The 20555-nt window shown below is 36.2% G+C and overlaps 1 protein-coding gene across 3 annotated transcripts in view; it reads left to right on the top strand.

The window, feature by feature from the left end:
* The window catches only part of Shoc2 (SHOC2 leucine rich repeat scaffold protein), an 87251-nt gene that overhangs the window by 38835 nt on the left and 27861 nt on the right, over positions 1 to 20555 (top strand). For all 3 annotated transcript variants that reach the window (XM_059256460.1, XM_059256453.1, XM_059256456.1), the window contains one exon: positions 3745 to 4682. In XM_059256460.1, the coding sequence (XP_059112443.1) occupies positions 3980 to 4682 (703 nt within the window). In that variant the 5' untranslated portion in view covers positions 3745 to 3979. The remainder of the gene's footprint in view (positions 1 to 3744; positions 4683 to 20555) is intronic.

Below are 20555 nucleotides of genomic sequence, written 5' to 3'. Positions count from 1 at the left end.
TCATAGGTTTGGTCTTCTCATGGTGTCCCAGATTTCCTGGATGTTTGTGTTAGGAATTTTTTAGATTTAACATTTTCTTTGACCTATGTATCTAGTTCTTCTATCGTATCTTCAATACCTGAGATTCTGTCTTCCATCTTTTGTATGTTGGTGAAACTTGGCTCTGTAGTTCCTGTTCGCATGCCTAAATTTTTCATTTCCAGAATAACCTCAATTTGTGTTTTGTCTATTGCTTGTATTTCCATTTTCAGTCATGAGCAGTTTTATTCTTTTTCCTTCAACTGTTTGTTTTTTCTTGACTTTCTTTAAGGAATTTATTGTTTCCTCTTTAGGACCTCTAGGTTTTAAGGTCTTTTTCTTGTACTTCAGCTCTGTTGGGATATTCAGGGCCTACTGTGTTAGGATAGCTGGACTCTGGTGGAGTCATGTTGCCCTAACTGTTGTTATGTTCTTATGCTGGTATCTGGGCATCTGGGTTTGGGGTGATTATAGGTCTAGGAGGTGCTGATTTCTGGGTTTGTCTTTGTTGGGTAGGTGGTGTTCCTTGGTTTCCGTTTCCTCTCTGGATTTTCAGAGTGTGTTGCCTATTTTACTGGCTTGTACTGCTTGTTTGTTCATCCGGAATGCTTGTTAGTGTTGGAGGCTCGGGGAAGGGGAGGCCGGGGGAGATGGTCTCTTGCAGTGCTTGGGGTGACCCTGAGGATTAGATTTGGGATAACAGAAGAATGGAGAAGGTCAGCAAGCAGCCTGCTTGGTCTTCAGGCAGATGTGGCCTATGGTTGAGCTGGGGTGTTGGCTCAAGTTGGGGGCCAGGATATAGTAAGTGTTGAGTTTTAGAAACCTATGTTGTGATTTTACTGAACTTTCTTGTATTGACCAGTCCAGTGAGTTTTACAGTTTTCGTTTATTATGATTTTTAGTTGTAAATTTTTCTGATTATTTCCTTGTATCTTTTGTTCTGAAACGTTTTAAATGTTTGCTTTCAAGAGTGTGCATAATTATTTGTTGGAGCCTTTTTATTTTCCTGAAGTATTTTATTCTTATCAGATTGTTCAACAGGATCTTTTGATATCTATCTGCTGATCATCTTTTCTCTTTAGAGTCAGTATTTTCTTAGTTCTTGGTATAATGAATAATTTTAGATTGTGTCATAAACATCTTGAGAAACTGGTTTCTATATGTCTTCAGTTTTCTCAGAGAATTGGTTCCAAACAAATGTCTTGGCCCCTGTTGTGGCCATTGGTTCACTTAGTTTTCTGAGCCTTTTCAGTTGTGCTCTGCTCTGCCCTGCTTCTGTCCTTCCTAATACTAACCTCATATACGGATATGCAATAAGTATCCTGTGTAACAGTTAGGTCCTCAGAGCACTTGTTTTGATTTCACAGGAGTTATGTCTGGGAATACTAAACATATTGAAATAATCTCTTTCTGTAGTCTGCTCCTCTGCTTAATATTCTCTTCTGCTGGGAGACGATATATCGTTTATTCACTAACACTTGTTTGGTGCAGGGCAAGAGATCATCAACAGAGCTCTTCCTCATCATACAGCTTTGCGTGAGGAGAAACAGGAGGGACAGGGAGAGGGCACTGCTTTGACCTGTAATTAGCTCAGTGCAGGATAGGAAGAGTCAGCAGGCTCTTCTTCATACTCCTTAGCTGCTGGACTAATGTGAAGGGGGATGTATGCATCTTTTCTTGAAGCTAGTACAAAGTTGGAATGATTGACAGGCTTTCATTTCAGTTTTTGTGGCTCCAGTGGCAGTGAAGGGATGCTGAGAAATGACTTATTTTGTGTTCAGATATAGTCACACAAGTACCATCCTACAATGCCCCCCTCTCCACAGTCCTTTGACTAGAAAAAAACTGCTCTTGGAACATTGCTTTCTTTGCTGCTTGTTAGTGTCCATTGGTTGTTGGCCAGGCTAGGATATAAAGGAGGCAAAACAAACAGCAAAAGAAAAGGAAGCAAACAACAGGAAAATCCCAGGAAACTACCTACTAGGTAGTTCCTAGAGTCTTATGGTCCCTAGTCTGCCACCTTTTCTATACTTTTCAGAGTCTTTTTCTTGTTTTCTTATTAATTTTATCCACAGTTTTAGGTTGTGATAATTAGAAGTAAGGAGTAATGAATGTTCTTGTATGGAGCCTAATGTGTCCATTGTAATTCAAGATATAATATTTAAAGCTTTTATATCTGCAGTTAAGGCCAAAGAAAATGTTTAGTACACATGGCCTACTGACTTTTAAAAATATTATGATCTTTATAGTTTTTATACCGACTAATTTTTTGTTGTTGTCTTTAAACAACATTTCCCTATATGTATTCATGGTCCTCCTGCCTTGGCCTCTCAAGTGCTGGCATAACAGGTGTATGTTACCACATTGGTCCCAATGATAGATTTCCCCTTTTTATTAGCTTATATTTAGTGTGCAGAGTAATGGGTTTCATTATGAGATTCTCATACATATATATATATATACATATATATGTATATATATGTAATGTTCTTCAATCCTATTCATTCTCTTCACCCTCATCTACTCCTGTTTTTAATAACATCCAGGCATAAGTGTCAATATCCTGTAAATAGTCCATCTCAGTGTTACAATACAAAAGGAAACTGATGCCCACTAAAATCCATTTGATTTTATTTAAGCCAACTTGTCTTTAGTGGTTTTTTTTTTTTTGTTTTTTGTTTTTTGTTTTGCTGCCTGGGATATTTTGTTTTTACTTTTCTTGGAAATAGATTTTTTTTCTCACATAATATATCCTGGTATGGTTTCCCCTTCCTCTACTCTTCCCAGACTTACTAGGTTATGCTGGCTGACTAACAAGTCTTAGAGGTTCCTTGTCCAGCACTGGGATTATAAGTATACACCATCATGCCTGCCTTTTGACATGGTTGCTGGCTTAAACTCATGTGTGTATAATTGTTTGACAAGCACGTTATAAACTCAGCTATCTCCCCAGTCCCCTTTTATACCTAAAAGAATCTTGTGCCATTAATCTTTCGTTTTCAGTTCCTAAAATATAGATAGCAGTGGAGATGACTTTTTGTCACTATTTCCAAAGGTAGCCCTTTTATCTCCATGCATCAGAATCAACTAATATGCTTATTATAACTCTTCCTCCTGAACTATGTGCCTTTTCCCCTTACAAATCTCACTTCGTTTGTTTTGTACTTTTCTTTACCACTCCTTAGTCTATGTCAGCTTTGAGGTCTTTACTGTTTATCTAAAACTGTTTGGTTAGTAGTGTAGGTACACCAGAGTCAGTGTGTTTGTTAAGTACAGGTGAATTTGTTCTAGATTCTGTTAGTACTCCAAAGATTAATGAGCTAGTTAGTTAAAATACTAAAAACAAAAGGTATTTCTGTGCTTCTGTGTCAGTTTAATTGGGGATAACAATTTATTCCTAATAGGACTGTTACAGTCTCAGGTTAAAAAAAAAATCCAAGTTAACTATGATACAAAGTTTTTAGAGCTCAAAAGTAGGCTAGATTACAATAGCTAATAATTAAGTACTTTCTATGTATAACTCATTTAGTATATGTAAGTTCTGTGAAGGGAGGTCTTATGTGTTCTGCTAGCTTTTGTCATTTGCAATAAATGTTTCCTGATAGAGGAGACTTGAATAATGTGTAAGATATAAGGAAACTGGGAAATTCCACAGTGATTGCTTGGAGAGAATTTCCATAATGTAAATTATAACCTAAGGTAATTTACTGCTGTGTTGTGTTTCAGGAATTTTAATGAATCACTGACTGATCAGCACCGTTTTACCAGTTGGACTGAGTTATCAGAAATGGGCATAGTGCTTTTAGAGCCAACATGTAACAGATGGATGCAACTCCAAGCTGATTACGTCTTCATGCCAACACTCTTTTGACTGTACAGGATCTTTGTCTCTTCATCTTTGATCTGGATTGCTGGCAGATAAAAGGAGTTCATGTAGTGTTTTGTTTAAGCTTGAGTCACCATGAGTAGTAGTTTAGGCAAAGAAAAAGACTCTAAAGAGAAAGATCCCAAAGTGCCATCTGCCAAGGAAAGAGAAAAAGAGGCAAAAGCTTCTGGAGGTTTTGGGAAAGAAAGCAAAGAAAAAGAACCTAAAACCAAAGGGAAAGATGCCAAAGATGGAAAGAAGGATTCCAGTGCTGCCCAACCAGGGGTGGCTTTTTCAGTCGACAATACGATCAAACGGCCAAATCCAGCACCTGGGACTAGAAAAAAATCCAGCAATGCGGAGGTAATTAAGGAGCTTAACAAATGCCGGGAGGAGAACTCGATGCGCTTGGACTTATCCAAGAGGTCTATACATATACTGCCACCGTCAATCAAAGAGTTGACTCAACTAACAGAACTTTATTTATACAGTAACAAATTGCAGTCCCTTCCAGCGGAGGTGGGCTGTCTAGTAAATCTCATGACACTGGCTCTCAGTGAGAACTCACTCACTAGTTTGCCTGACTCTCTTGATAACTTGAAGAAGCTGCGGATGCTTGATTTACGGCATAATAAACTGAGAGAAATTCCTTCAGTGGTCTATAGGCTCGATTCTCTCACCACTCTATACCTTCGCTTTAATCGGATAACTACTGTGGAAAAGGACATCAAAAACCTGCCGAAGCTCAGCATGCTCAGCATCCGAGAGAACAAAATCAAACAGCTTCCTGCCGAAATTGGTGAGAGGATCTGGGCTGCTATTTGTAGTACTTGTTAGCTAAGTAATTTTGTTGAGTGCTTTCCATATTAGAAATTTCTCACCTTGATTATTTTATTGACTTAAGTGAGTTTCAAAACAAATACAATTAGACCTTTCTCAGATAACTGAAATCTGCTTTCTCATGAGAGAAAAATGAATTTAAAAGAGATTTGCCTAATTTTTAAGTTACCTTAACACCTGTGTTTTGAGTATCTTTCTAGTTATATTTTATATCAGCTGTATATTGCTATATCAGCTTTCCTATTCTGACCTTCTCTTTGTCTGAAAAATGTTTATTCAAACTTGTACCACTTTCCACCTGATTACCACAGACAATTGTCACATTACAGTTTTGTGAAAGAACACACCATAGGAAAGTAGTTCCCCACCCCTGTTTTTGAAAGTACTTACATGTTCATTAAAAATAAAGTGTAGCAGCTGGGTATAGTGGTGTGCAGCATCCAGGAAGCCCATTCCAGGATGATTACAGGAGCCCAAGGTTTGGGTCCCATCCTGGGCAACATAGTCTCAGAAACAACAATAACAAACAAAATCTAATACAGAGAGGCAGAAAAGAGACCTATAATGCATGCATTGCTATTTACAGTTTTATAGATTTCATTTCAGTCTTATGTAGTAAACTAAATTATACTGAAACAAAGGAAAACTTTAAAAGAATGGTATAGGAGGAAAAAGGAGCATAGATGTATAAAAAGAAATCAACTCTCCATCCTTTTGAAATAAATTTTGGAGCATCTTTTTAGTAATGGAATAAATTTATGAACCATATGGAATATATTAATTCATTAGCAGTTTTTTGAGAAATTTATAAAGATAATGTCTTTGAGCCCATTTGATAAGATTTTTAAAATATCAAAATAAAAAAATGGATTTGGGAACTTCAGAGAAGTTTTTCATTTTGTTATAGGCAGCCTGTTTGCTTATGAATAACCAAAGATGAGTTCAGTGTTTTGTTAACTGAAGAATTGTCTTATAGTAGATGATATAGGAAACTTCCTGACTTTTAGGTTCTTTAGCTCTCAGGGATATAGTGTTCTCTGTTTGACTTTAAAAATATTAGTTAAAATTCAGATGTGTTTTATTATATTATATATAACTCTACACACTTAAAAACTAACTTTATCTTAAGCAACTTCCAGCCCTAATCAGAGAAGTGTCTCCTTACAGTGAGCATTGGCGCTGTCTTAGTGTTCTATTGCTGTGCAGAGACACTATGACCACAAAATCTCTTAGAAAAGCATTAATTGAGGCTTGCCTAAAGTTTCAGAGGATTAGCATGACAGCAAGTAGGCCGACATGGTGGTAGCTCAAATTTCTACTTCTGGGTCCTAAGCAGTAGGAAGAGAGAGATCCTGGGCTTGGCATGGGCTTCTGAAACCTCAAAGCCCACCCCCTCCCACCCCCCAGTGACACATTTCTTCCAGTAAAGCCACACCTCCTAATCCTTTCAAATAGTACCACTCCCTGGTAACATTTTGGGTGTATGGGGGCCATTCTTATTGATACCACCACAGGAACCTCATAGGGACTCATGATTGCCCAGGATGTAGAAAATAAACCACTTAAGTGGACCCAGCCCTAAACAAATCACTCTATTACCCCTCTTAAGGCCCAGTGAACATGACTGAAATGGGGCCAGAAAGTCTGTAAGAACTAGATGATAGGGTGAAAGGCTACGAAAAGCCATTCCCTACATTGGATACAGCTATTGTAATTCACATCAACTGCAGTTTCCTACACTGGGCCCACACAAGAGCAGTACTGTCAACAGTTAGTCCAGTAGATTCTGGGAAAGGAGGAATCACTGTCTTTAGTTGTGTACTCTCTGCTACACCCACTAGGCTCCAGTGGACAGCTCCAAACCCATGGTCACACAGATGGCCCTGGCTAATCTTTGTGGGTCACAAAATAAAACGAATAGACAAGACTGCATGAGAGAGATTTGTGGGAAAGGGGAGGATGCACAGGTTCGTAAGGACATGAGTATAAGAGCAGTCAGCATTCAAAGGGCATATCCATGAAACTAAAATACTATAATAATAAAGAAAATTAATTTTTTTAAATATATTTAGAAAATCCAATATAGATATTTTAAAGTAATGTGCATATACAGTATGATTCACTCCTGAATTATTAAAATAGTCTCAAAAAAAGTCAGTGGGTGGAAATGCTTCATTCCATGTCTCCCATAGGAAAGTAGTTGTTGAGTGACATGCTTTAGTATTAGCTACAGTCAGAATTTAATTTTTGCTTTTAGCTCCTTGTTGACAGAAGTTTAGGCTATTGGAAAAAGAAATGCTGATTTTTCTCTAGAAATGTACAGTAGTCTTTATCTAAACATTGTTTGGTGTTTGTATTATACATGGTCCCCAAAGTTCAGTTAATTCACAAGTTTTCTCTCTTGAGGATTTGCTTCCATAGGATTTGCTCTCAAGAAGAAATGTCTTTTTCTGGGCATGGTGCTGCACATCTGTAAGCTCAGCAGTTAGGAGGCCACAGTGGACCCTTCTCAACACCAAGCAGAAGTAGAATGTTATATAGGAATAAAAAGCTGGGGGTGGGGAGGCACATGAGCTGGAGCTGTTTAATGTAGGGGCGAGGTGAGCCACAGTACTGCAGCTGAAAGTCAGCATTCACTTGGTATGCTAATGGCGCCGCCGTAGGCCATTTGTCCTGAGTTTCTTTTGGACCTGACACTTTCTTCATTTTTTAATCTTGAAATGGGCTCTTTATTGTACAAAAAGCAGTCAAGAACTTCTGTTTCCAGAGAGAAATAGGAAATAACTATTGCCTTAACTGTTCTCATTGGTTCTTTTGAGTTCCCAGTTAAAGACATGGTTTTAAACAGTCTCTTCCTGGAGGGAGGTATGTTAAAATGGAAGTCAGAGTTAGAGGTTAGTTCAGGATGCTATGGACAGTGAACTTTTACAGCATTTTATTTTTCTAGGAAGACTGTGATTATTATGTTTTGAAACCAGAAATAAACCCCATCTTTGTCTTATAATTTCTTTTCTCTCGTTGAACATGTCTGGTTTAGAATTTTTTAAAGTAATTTATTAAATTACAGTTTTCAAAAATATTTTTTATACAAACAGTGAGTTAGAATGTTTATGAAAGTATTTTTCTGTATGATATCAGTAACATACTACATGTTTATACAGCATCAATTTCATATGTTGATTGTCAAAAGAACTTCTTTGCTAGTGGAATAATCTAATTGTTAAAGAGTATGCCTTTTGCAGACCGTGATCATCATTTCTTCCCATTTAAAAACAACTCACACAGGACAGGAGAGATGGCCATCAATGAGTACTTGCATAAAAAGGCATGGTGGTACTGGCTTTTAATTGCAGAGCTGAGGAGGCAAAGATGTGCAGATGCCTGGGTTCTAGTGAGCAGCAGCCAGCCTGACAGTGAGCCTCAGGTCCTGAGGAGAAAGGACACCTAAAGTTGTCTTCTGGCCTCCATCCCCTGAAACAAAACAAAACAGCCTTCACAAAGATATGTGACAAGAAAGTAAAGTCAGTAGTATTTTTTTTAACCTGTTTGACATAACATTTATTGAAAATAAAGTCAATTCATAGCACTTGACAGTGTTATAGTTTATCTAAGTCAAGTGGTATGTAACCAATATGTAATAAATGTATAAACACTTGTTCATACATAATATAAAATAAACAGAATCAGTGGCTTTTAAAAAATTGAATGAACTTAGTATACTTTGTTTCTGATGTGTAATTTTTCTTTGAATTTTTTAGATGATCAATCTTAGGCCTTCAGTATATATGACTTGAATTGAATTTACTGAAGCCCAGTATTTACTTTTTAAAAAACTATTTTGCTATTTTATATTTCAGTTTAGTATTCTAATAGATTTATAAGTCATTGTATTTTTAATATCTTAGTATCATATTTTAGCATTCTGGTGTTAAATAATATTACAATGTTATTTCCAGTATTACCTTAAATAGTAAGCCTTAATCCCCTAAAAAAATTTTAAATTCTTTTAGTTTTGCCAGGAGCAGTAGAATTGCTTTTATGGATCCAGGCATTCTTTATTAAAAATACTATTTGAGTGTGTTTTTTTTTTTAAACAAATGCCAGTAAATAACTTTACAGGAAAAAGGAAATCCATAAAGAAAGGCCATAGGTGTTATTAAGTAATTCCTTTAAAAATAAAGAGGCCGTAGGTGCTACTAAGTAATTCTTTTTAATAAAGAGGCCATAGGTGCTACTAAATTAACTCCTATTAATTGGAGATCAGTAAGAAATCTTAGAGACTAGGAAGTGAAGTGTTCCCACATTGTCAGGTCTTTCACTAAAACAATAAACACCTGGAGGATAGAAGCTCTCATTATTGTTAAAAGAGACAATAAGAGAATTAGAAATAGTATTTGAGCCAGAGAAGTACTAAGATTGTCAGTTTCTGTGTTGCTTGAAGTGTGGGAGGGAGACAGCAATCATTATAACCTTAGAGTGTGTTACTCAGTCACAGGGTATTTAGAGGAGCCCATGAAGTAAGTCTGTAAACAAGTGAGGAGCGAGGGTATGCTGGAGTGTCAGATCTTTGTGTCTCTGACTGAGTCTGCTGGTCAGTTGATCTCATTTCATTCAATATTTATTTCAAACTTTTTTCTTTTTTTATGTCTGCATTATATTTGAGTGTTATTTTTGTTCCATATCTTCTTTTTTTTATTTTGTGAGGATCATTTTTTTTTTCTTGTGGAGCTCATTTTTAGTAGTCTTTTCAGTATTCTTATTTTATAGTTCTGTTATCTCTTGCTTTTGTTTCTTTTCTTCATCAGAGATCATGCTTTCTATATCTGAATGCTTGGTTACATTTTAATTGGATGTCAGAGCATTGTTGTGTCTAGATTTTGTTGTATTACTTTAACTAATTCTGGATGTATTTTGGCCTACAGTTCAGTTACTTTGGAATCAGTTTCTTTTGTGTTTTCCTTTTCAGCTTTGGTTACAGTGGTGCTAACTGTAACTAAAGTGCTAACTGCTGCTTGTTTAGATCTAAGTTTTCCCCAATATACTTTTCTCAGGACTCTTCCAGATAGACTGTGTTGTATGAGGGTGTTTCTAAATGGCAGGAATTCAGACTGTTCCCAGCCATGTGCCACTATGATTGGGAATTGTTGGATTGCTTTTTATTGGCTCTTTGCCAGACCATTCTTCAGTTGCTTTCTATATGGTGATTAGGCAAATTCTAGGTGGGACCTCCTTTCAGGTTATATGAATGTTACTGCTACGCTCTTGTCACTCACATTCTTCCTTAAAACAGCTTGTAGGCACTTCAGTTGTCTTGACTCTATAGTCCTTCTTTGCTTGTTGTAACTTGTAACTTACTCCTGGGTAGTAACTTGGTAACCAGAAGGCTCATACACTTTTCCTTGGTCTTGGAGAGCGTGGTCATGTTTGGCTCTTCTTGTCTACTGCCTAGGAACCATTTTCCTATATACTGGGTTCATTTTCTAGTTCTTTATAGCCATTGTGGTTCATATTTACTTGTAGTAATTGTTTTCATGGTTTGAATGGATTATGTATGATGATTTGGATGAATTCTCTTAACACTCTCTCGTGTTAAAAGTTTGTTTTGCTCCACAGTTAACTTTTCTTGAAGTAATTTTAACCTTGCAGAGACTTGGATTTAGCTCTTAGGGGTTTTGCTTGGTTATGTCCTTAAAAGCCTAGTAAACAGCCTTACTCTTAAGGCTGTGACTTTTCACTCCTCTGGGATACAGCTCTTTTGATACTCTGTTTTCTAATCCTTCTGGCTTGGTAGGACTGCAGTTCTAAAATGGCACTGTAGTTGGCAGCTATAAGAGGTCTGATCTGCTCTTTTTACTTTCAAACTATTGTTTCCTTTTCAGGCTCCTCAAAAATCTTCCCTCACACATCATTATTTTTTGAATTGGACAGGAGTCTGAGGAGTTTATGTACTGCAAATTTTGGCACTCTGTTCTTTGTGATTTTTCTCTTTTCTGCTACTAAAGTTAATAACTCTGAAGTGCATCCCCAGGCTAATAGACTAATAGAACTCTGGCTTTTGATGAGATTATTTTCCACAGGCAGATTTATGAGTAATGTCATAATAAAAATGTGGATTTCATGTAATTCTTTTATTAGTTATCTCTTGAGTATCAAAGCGTAGCTCTTAAAATAGCAATTATTTCAAATTTTTTGGTTCATCAGTCAGAACTGTCTTAACTGGACTTCTAATACAAGATTGTTTTTCATAAGGTTTCTCAGGTTAGCCAAGGCCCACCTGGGAAAGGCTCCACACTTAGGTTCAAGATGTCATTGTCAGGATCAGCTGACAATGGGACCTTGCTTCATCAAGGAACTCAAGCTTTGAGAAATCAGAGTATAGCAAGGTGGAAGTCACAGTCTTTTGAAATATAATCACAGATGTCACATGTCATCATTTTAAACATATTTTGCAAGTTGCTCTGCTGTGGAATAACCCTCTTGTATACTGTAAAGATTTGTCACTCGAATTGGTTTAATAAAACACTGATTGGCCAGTAGCTGGTCAGGAAGTATAGGCAGGGTAACCAAACTAAGAATGCTGGGAAGAGGAAGGGCGGAGTCAGGAGTCATCAGACACAGAGGAAGCAAGATGAGAGTGTCATGCTGAGAAAAGGTACAAAGCCACGTGGCTAAACGTAGAAAAGAATTATGGGTTAATTTAAGTAAAAGAGCTAGTTAGTAAAATAAGCCTGAACTACCAGCTGAGCATTTATAAGTAATATTAAGCCTCTGAGTCAATTATTTGAGAAGCGGCTCTGGGTATTTGGGAGTTGCTGGCAGGACAGAAACTTCCACTTACATTGCTTGTTTCAGTCCACTCGAGGGATAATTATTTAATCACTATATGAATTAATTAAATATTAAGTAAATTCAATATTACAACAATTACTAGTAGTAATAAGTATGAACCATAATGGCTGTAATAGAAGAAATCTTGTTAATGTTCTCTGCTTTAGGGATTGAGTTCTTTCAGTCCTTGGTACTCTTTCTACCTCTCCCAGTAGCTCTTACAGTACTGTGTTGGTTGCTGTCTATTTGGAGTGACTTACCCTAGACTCTTAGGTTTCCTCTCTGAGAAAATAGACTTTTGGAACAATTTTCTGATTAACTGTCAGTTTAAAATCCTCAATTTGTACTTCATTATCTGGTCAAAATGGTTCATATTCCTTAGTTTTATATTAATAGGTGCCAGATATTTTTGCATTCCCATGCCTTAAGTTCTGACATGTATGTGCTTGTTTTATTTTTCATCCTGAGTGCCCTCATCATGTACATTTTCAATTTTTTTTGCCCTGTTTCATTTTTACTTACAGCAATTTTATCCTATTCTTTTGATTCCTGATTCCATGCTTTCTGTAGTGTAAGTTTCAGAATATGGAGACTTGCTTTCTTTTCTGCTGACTCTTCAGTCAGTGCACAAGTTTTTCTTTAAAAGGCCAGCTAGTTAAGTCATATCATTAAAGATCTTTAACCAGCTGGATATGTTGGCACATGCATGCAATCCCAACACTTAGGAGGAGATCCTGGTCTTAAGGGTTTGAGGCCCACCTGGTCTATACAAAAAGTTCCTATCTCAGAAATGAACAAACCTGAAGGAATCTTTATCATGAATGACCTTGAAGATCCAGAAGAATGGCTCTTAATACTGAAATTTCTAAAGTAGGCAATAAAGGGCCAATTTGGAATACAGGTTCTCTTTAGCTCACCTCTGTCATTTATTTATAGTCTTACTAACTTTCAGTTCCATTTGTATTGTATTGTAGTCTGTTTCTTCACTGTCTAGTGTGCTACCCAGAAAGAGAATGCATAGTCTTTTGTCTGAATTAATGCTCAGGTAGTAATAATCTATCTCCTCTTAGATCTTAGAAATGTGTGTGATTGTATAATCGTCATTGAGATTGTTACCTGAATGGCCGTATGTAAAGTGTGTGTGTGCGTGTGTGCATTATATTTAATCAAAGAGTATTCATAAAATTGGGAAGCCTAGGCATGAGCAGATAGTTTTCAGGGATTTAGTATTTAAGCATTTAATCCCTGAAGTTTCTACAGTGGAGGGAAGCAGAATTTTTCTCTCCCTTACTTTGCTTTTCTCCTTGATGCACATGAGTTTACATCCCAGTTGGCTTACCTCTGGACAGTAGAAGTCACATTACTGTTGCCTGGATGTGGAACACTGTCTTTCTGTATCATAAACTCTCACCAATTAGAATAGTATGAATGATTTTAGTTTGAGTTATCAACTTTGGGAAGAGATATGTCTAGCATATTTTATTGTCTGATTATGGAATGGTGTCATGCTTAGAAAGTATAGAAAACATTGTAATTTTTCTCTAGAGACAAGACAAAAATATTTTTAAAAAATTGGAAACCATTATTTTATACTTTAGAGAACTTCTGTAGAATAAAATACTCTTTCCCTAAAATGTGTTGAAGGCTATCCATTTCTGCAACTTTTACAAACCAAATCCTCTTGTAGTTTTTCTGTCATGGTTTAGATTAAGTGTTCAAAGAATTGAGGTCATGCTTTTATATATCTTTTTATTGAAGAATGTTTACAGAAGATTGCACCTGTCAGTGCAGTGAATGTTTGCAAACCATGTAATCAGCATTTCAGTTAAACAACACCAGTACCAACCATTGACTCCTTCCACTATCATTACCTCTAGCCGCTGTGTCCATTAAGGTAACACAGCATTTGGATGTGTACAAAAAATACATTAATTTTACTTGATTGTATAGGAATGATGTCATAATGTATATATGCTTTTATGTGTGTTTGGCCTCTTCTATTTGGCATTATTTTTCTATGTTGTATAAAGTTAGAGCATGTGTATTTGCATTCCTACTTGACTGATAGTATGAATATACCAACATTTAATCCTCTTGTTTTTCTTCAGTGGTTTTAAAATAGCAGTTAATACAAGTAGTACTGTTGTATATTAACACTGATTTTGGTAAACTTATAGACTTGCTTCTATTACACTTAGCAATAACAGTGAGATTGCTGAGCTTGTGTGTACCCCCCTCCCCATTTCTTTTACTTTTACTCCGTCATGTTATTTCTTCTTCTTGTAATATCTAGGTAGTTTTTGCTCATTTTGTATATTCAAGCCTTTTACAATCCACTCAGCTGAACTTGTGTTTCTCTTTACTCATGATGATATGTATGTTATATGTGTGTTCTACTCTGCACTTTTTGTTCGTTTACAGTGTTCTACTTTTTATAGGGTTTTTTTTTTTTGTATATAGATCATAATTTGCCACAGATGTTTAAGCTTTTGAGAAGAAACACTGTCACACCACTAAGGTTTTTTTCCCCCATAAAACTGCCTTTGAGATCCTCTTTCCAATTTGTAACTTTTACACACATCAGAATGTCTAAAATCAAAACCACTGATAATCTCTAATTGAGATGAGGATTCTTATCCATTATGAATAGGAATGCAAAATGGTTCAACCATTTTAGATGACAGTTGTCCCTGTCTTAAGAAGTTAAATGATGTCACCACAACAATATATTTAGCCATGCCTGCTTCTAGGTATATACCCAAATGGGTTAAAGTTTATGTTTACATAAAAATTTATACATGAATATTTTAATTAGCACTTTTATTATTGCCAAAAATAGGAAGCAACTGAAATGTCTATCATTAAGTGAATGGCTAAACTGTCCCTCCATAGTGGGGTACTGTTCAGTGTCAGAATGAACTGTTAAGTTACAGAAACAAACGAGGGAGCTTTGGGTGTAAGTGAAAGCCATTTCGTTCATCCTGTATGTCATCTCAATTGTTAGGACTCATTGGGGAGATGACTGTTGGTTAAGGGCAGAGGTGCTGTTTTATGTACAGGAGTGCCTTCCACAACAAAGAATAATCTAGTCTAAAAATGTCATAGTGCTGAGTTTGAGAAAGATGGCAGAATAGTAATTAGTCTCCAAAGTTAGCCATTTTCCTTGATCTCATCTAACTTGCTGTATTTAGTTGCCTGATCCCTTTTAGGTTTGCTGTGCACCTTTCTTTATATCAGTGGAAGTTTATTTTAATTAGAATTGAAACAGCTTTAGGCATTTACTATTAGAAAAGAGGATGACAAGCCAAGAGTGGTGGTTCATGCCTATAATCCCAATCTTGGGAGACTGAGGCCTATGTGGACTACATAAAGAGACTTTGTGTCAAAGGGCAGGCAGCCAGAAGGCGGAAGATGAAATACCAAAAAGTTTTATTCTGATGTGAAGAGTATTAGGATCCAAAATTAGTTTTTTCTTTGAATTAAAGTGATGCTTCGCACTAAGCACTGTAAAAGACATGGAAAAGAATGTAGGTGTATATTGTTGTTTTCCCTAGGGAGAAGGGGAGGGGATCAGGAGGGAAGGAAGGGGAGAAAAGGAGGGTTTTTTAGCTGCTTATTAGTTGCTGCTTGTATCTGTGCTGTTTGTTCAGGGGATCCAGGAAAGAGTGATATTAGTTGAGAACGGAGAAAATGATGCTTCAGATTGAGAACCATTCACCAAATGTTAGAATGGATATTGTGATTATTGCAGAATCAAAGATATTAAAGCTCTAAACAAAAAAATAAAAGAATTGACCCATTCATTTAGCATTGTGTAATATTTTCCTATAGCTCTGATAATTTTCTTTGTTTTGAAGTATGCTTTATCTGAAATTTCTCCAGCTGATCCATTTTCTCTTGATTAATGTTAGCCTTGGGTTTCTTCCTTCACTGCTGTTCTTTTTATGTACTTACATGTGTGCTTCAAGTGATCTTCCTGGCCACGCTTCAAGTGCTGGGACTGCAGGTGATCCAGACTCTGGATTTCCTTATGAGGGGGTATTGCTTGCTTGCTGTTGAGGTTTAGTACATTCAGATTAATTCCAGTGAGCACTATGCCACTGGATGCCTTATGACAAATACTTCCCATTTCTTCTGTGTTTGCCTTAAAACATTTCCATTTCCCATAATCTTACTGCTATTAAAGCAAACTAAACTACTATCTTTTAAATCAATTATGAGTAAGAAAGTTAAGATTTTTAGCTGTGTTCTTTCTTTATCCCATTCTTTTAAGTTTCTGTATGTATTTTTTCCTTTTTTCTGAATTTATTTTAATATTTCTTGTACATCTGTTCTAGTGGATACAGGTACCCTCAATTTTTGTTAGTCCTATAAGCCTTCGTTTCTTCCTTATTTTTGGAGGGTAGTTTTATTGGTAACAGACCTTCTAGGTTTATGATCCCCCTGCCTTGCCTGTGTTTATTATATTTCATTCCACTGTTGTCTTTCCATGGTTTCTGAAGAAAAATCTAATGTAATTCTTATTTTTGTTCTTCTGTATGTAGATTGGTTTTTCCTTTTCTTTCAAGACATTTTTTTACTCTTCCTCTTTTAAAAACATTGACATATTTCTACAAATTTAAAGTAGAAGATAAGCTGTTCAATCAAAGCTATTTCATATATATATACATATATATATATATATGCATATATATATGTTACAACAACCTTTGGCATCCTATAATATAATACACACACACACACACACACACACACACACACACACACGAATATGTTGAGAGAGTGTTCCTAATGTCACAACAACCTTTGGCATCCTATAATATAATCCTCACAATTTTCTGTGTTAATACAGGTATATAAAGAGAACACTGAAATAGCCACATGGTCTTTATTAAAATACTCATCTGAAGTGTATCAAAACAAGCAGAGCAGATGTTAGTGTAGATCTAGCCCAATAGATTGTTCTTATGTGGGGATTGTCTTAGAGTTTGTGTTGCTTTAAATGCCTAGGTGAAAGAAATACTTTTCCTGCTGTCTTTGCTGTGAGAGCCTGCATTAGGGCATTAGAGAGAGGGACACTTGTAGGAGGGACTCTGCTTGCCAGTCTCCTCAGTCACCTCCCTGCATCCCACAGTTTGTAGCAGCAGTTACCTTTGAACTGTTCTAAGCTTCAGTTGTTACTTCTGGTAACTAAATCTCTGAATTCACATCTCTGTAGTTTTTAGCTCGTGAGTTTGCCCTTTGTCTTCACTTCTCTGAAAGACTTAACAGGAGTTGTAGATCCACAGCCTTTTCATTAGTATTGTGAGAACAGGAGTGTTGACTTTAAGTTTTTTATGTGTCAGTATGAAAATTAAGTTAAAAATTCATATATAAATTTCCTTTCTGTTCCTCATTAGGATTTTTAACATACCCTTTAGGAGGAGTGGATGGGGCGGGTGGGTTGTGGGAGTCTGGGGGGAGTGGGAGGAGGGATGGGAGGGAAAACTGTGGTTGATATATAAAATGAAAAAACAATTTTAAATTAAAAAAATTAAAATGAAAAAAACAAAACAATACACTTTATTGTTAAAGGCACAATCCCCCCCAAAAAATATTTTTAATTTTATCAAATACTTACATGAGTCATCAGATAATATTTCTTCTTTAGAACTATTGATGCAATGAATTACAATTGGCTAATTTTTCAAGTACAGAACCAGCATTGAAGAATTCATATGTTAAGTCTCTATGTCTCCCCTGTATATAATGTGTGTCATATTATATAAAGAGGGAATTGGCCATTGGTCTATGGGTTTTCTTTTTGTACCACCTTTGACTGTTTTTGATATCAAGGTAATGCTAGCCTAATAAAATGAATTTGGAAATATATCCCTCTTTGCAACTTTTTGTGAGAGACTACATGAGTGTTAGTTAATTCTTATCTAAGCACTTGGTATGAGTGTCCAGAGAAACCATTTGTGCCTGCCTGCAGTTTTTGGAGGGAATACTTTTCATTTATATACAAAATTTATTAGTGGTTAGAATATCATTGAGGTTTCTATTTGTTGAGTTTTGGGTTTTTTTTTTTTGTGTGTGTGTGTGTTAAAGAATTGTTTGTATAACCTAAGTTTTTGAATTTATGAATCATGGTTATAAAGTTGCTTATAATACTTACTTTATTTCAAAGTTGGTAGGCCAGGCTGTAATCCCAGCACTTGGGAGGCAAGGGCAGGAGGATTGTCACAAGATGAGACTAACCTGATTTACATAGTGAGCTCTGGGCTAGCTAGGGTTATGTAGTAAGAACTTGTCTCTACACCAGAAAACAGTAACAACAACAACAAAACTAAGAACTGGGCTGAGAATGGAGGTACATTCTTACAATCTCATCACTTTGGAGGCTGAAACCATAGGGTCACAAGTTCAAGGCCGGCTGGGGCTACAGGGCAAGGCGTCTCAAAACCTGAAAATGAAAAAGAAGATTGTAGAATGTACCTGCTTGTTTCATTGCTGATATTTGTAGTATGTGTCTTCTCTTTCTCCTTTTTATCATTTTAGGTCTTGCAAGTGATATCTGTAGCTAGAGTTTTCCTGCCTGGCCCACAGTCAGGACAAATCTCTCTCTCCTGCCAGTCCCACAGCCGCTCAGACCCGACCAAGTAAACACAGAGATATATTGGTTACAAACTGTATGGCCGTGCCAGGCTTCTTGCTCACTGTTCTTACAGTTTAAATTAATTCATTTCCATAAACCTATCCCTTGCCACATGGCTCGTGGCTTACCAGGATCTTCACATGCAGCTTGTCATGGTGGCGGCTGGCAGTGTCTCTCAGACTCAGCCTTCCACTTCCCAGCTTTATTCTCCTCCTTGCCCCACCTATACTTCCTGCCTAGCCAACGGCCAATCAGTGTTTTATTGGTTAATCAGCAGCACATTTGCCATACATCACACAGCAGATATCAATATTGTTTTTTTCTGAACACGCAGCATTTACATTTGTTGACTTATCTCTATTCTGTTTTATTATGTATATTCTTTTATTTATTGATGTATACACATATTTTTAAATATACTTGCCTGGTACCCGCCAATCCCCAAGATGAAGACTGCCCCAAGACTCTTCCTCTTATCCAATGTAAAAAGAAAGCTCAGCATAGGCTTTTTTTTTTAATTGTTACAAAGTAGATGTGGCATAGTTTATTTTGAGATTTAGTGGTATTAAGTGTGTTCATAGTGTACAGCTATCATCGTTATTCAACTGTAGAACTTTTTCATAATATGAGAACAACACTGTATGCCCATTAAACTGCTGCAACCTCCATCTTCTTGAGAACCCAGTAACTACTGTACTGTCCATCTATAAATATTATTCTACATACCTCATATAAAGAGGGTTTATAATTTATTAACCGTGGTGTGTGGCTTATTTCACTTAGCATATTTTTCCAAGGTTACCCAGTTTTAGCATGTATCAGAATTCCATTCCTTTATAGAACTATAAGGTATTTATTATTAATATATACAACATTTTGTTTACTCATTGATTTCTGGACATTTGAGGTTATCCTCACTTTTTGGCTATGATGAATAATAGTTCCCTGAGTACTGTTCTACAGGTAACTGTTGTTATACTTTTGAGTTAGTCCCTGCTTTCCATTTTCTGTTTTTTAGATAATTCCAGAATTCCCAGAGGTAAAATTATGTTGTGGTAATGGTATCTTTATATTCATAGTTTTTTAAGGAGCTCCTCTACTGATTGCCACAGAAGCTGTACCAATTTCTGTTCCAATCAGCTGAACTCAAAGTTCTAATTTTTGTACTTGCTCACCAGCACTTTGTTTTCCAACAGTAAGTATCCTTATGGGTGCAGCGATCAGTTGTCTCACTTTTACTCATCTAATATGTAGGCATGTTGACTACCTTTACCTGTGCTTATTAGCCATTCGTGGGTTTGTTACTCGAAAACCTGCACAACTCCTTTACATGTTTTACTTTTTGAATCCTGTTTCTGTGTAGTACAGATGGGAGACTGTCTTTTAACTTGTAAACTTTCTATGTTAGTCTTCTACGTTTGAGATTACAGGTTGTGACACTGCTCAGCTTAAGCCAATTTTTAAATTGGCTTCTTTGGGGACTGAGGAGGGTGTTGTTTTATAGTGGGTCTTTATGTACTCTATATTTCTGTATTCCTTATCAGATCCATGATTGTAAATGTTTTCTCTCACTTGGTTTCTTTTTACTCTCCTGGAAGTATCTTTTGATGAAATAAAACATTTATGTTTTGTTGCCTTCATCTATAAACATCTAAATTAGGAGTCTGTCCCACACTCTTATTTCAGGTTTCAGAGTTTTGTTTTACTTTTCTCCGTATCTCCAAACTTCATGCCTTTAATCCCAGCACTCAGGAGGCAGAGGCAGGTAGATCTCTGAGTTCTAGGCTAGCCTGTTCTACAGAATGAGTTCCAGGACAGTCAAGGCTACACAGAAATCATGTCTCAAACAAACAAACACATCATGTACAGAACAACAAATCTATTACAACTAGAAAAAGATCTTAATGCAACCCCCATCTTCTTCAGAACCCAGTAACTACTGTACTGTCTGTCTATTATTTATATATTTAAGAGAAATATATATATATTTATATAGTATAAATATATATAAATATAAATATTATTTATATATCTAAGAGAAATCTGAATTGTCAGTGTACCTCTTTCTAACCCAGAATGGATAGGGGAAATATACCTCATTTTCTATTAATTGAGAAGGAATTTTATTTAAAATGTTAATTTAGCCATTTATAAGCACTGGAACATGCATGCATTTTGAAAGCATACATATATTGAAGTAGAAGATGTCTCTAATATCATTTGCTGAATTTGGTTAATGAAATTAGTCAGTTTTTGAAAAGTCAAGAATATATTAGCATTTGTGTAGTAATATATAAAGCAGGATTAGAGGGGAGGGTGGTTTGTATGTAGCTCAGTTATAGAATACATGCTTAGTATGTGTGAGGC

Source organism: Peromyscus eremicus, chromosome 1 (genome assembly GCF_949786415.1).
Source record: "Peromyscus eremicus chromosome 1, PerEre_H2_v1, whole genome shotgun sequence".
Taxonomy (NCBI): Eukaryota; Metazoa; Chordata; class Mammalia; order Rodentia; family Cricetidae; genus Peromyscus; species Peromyscus eremicus.
This window is presented reverse-complemented; position numbering and strand designations above follow the sequence as displayed.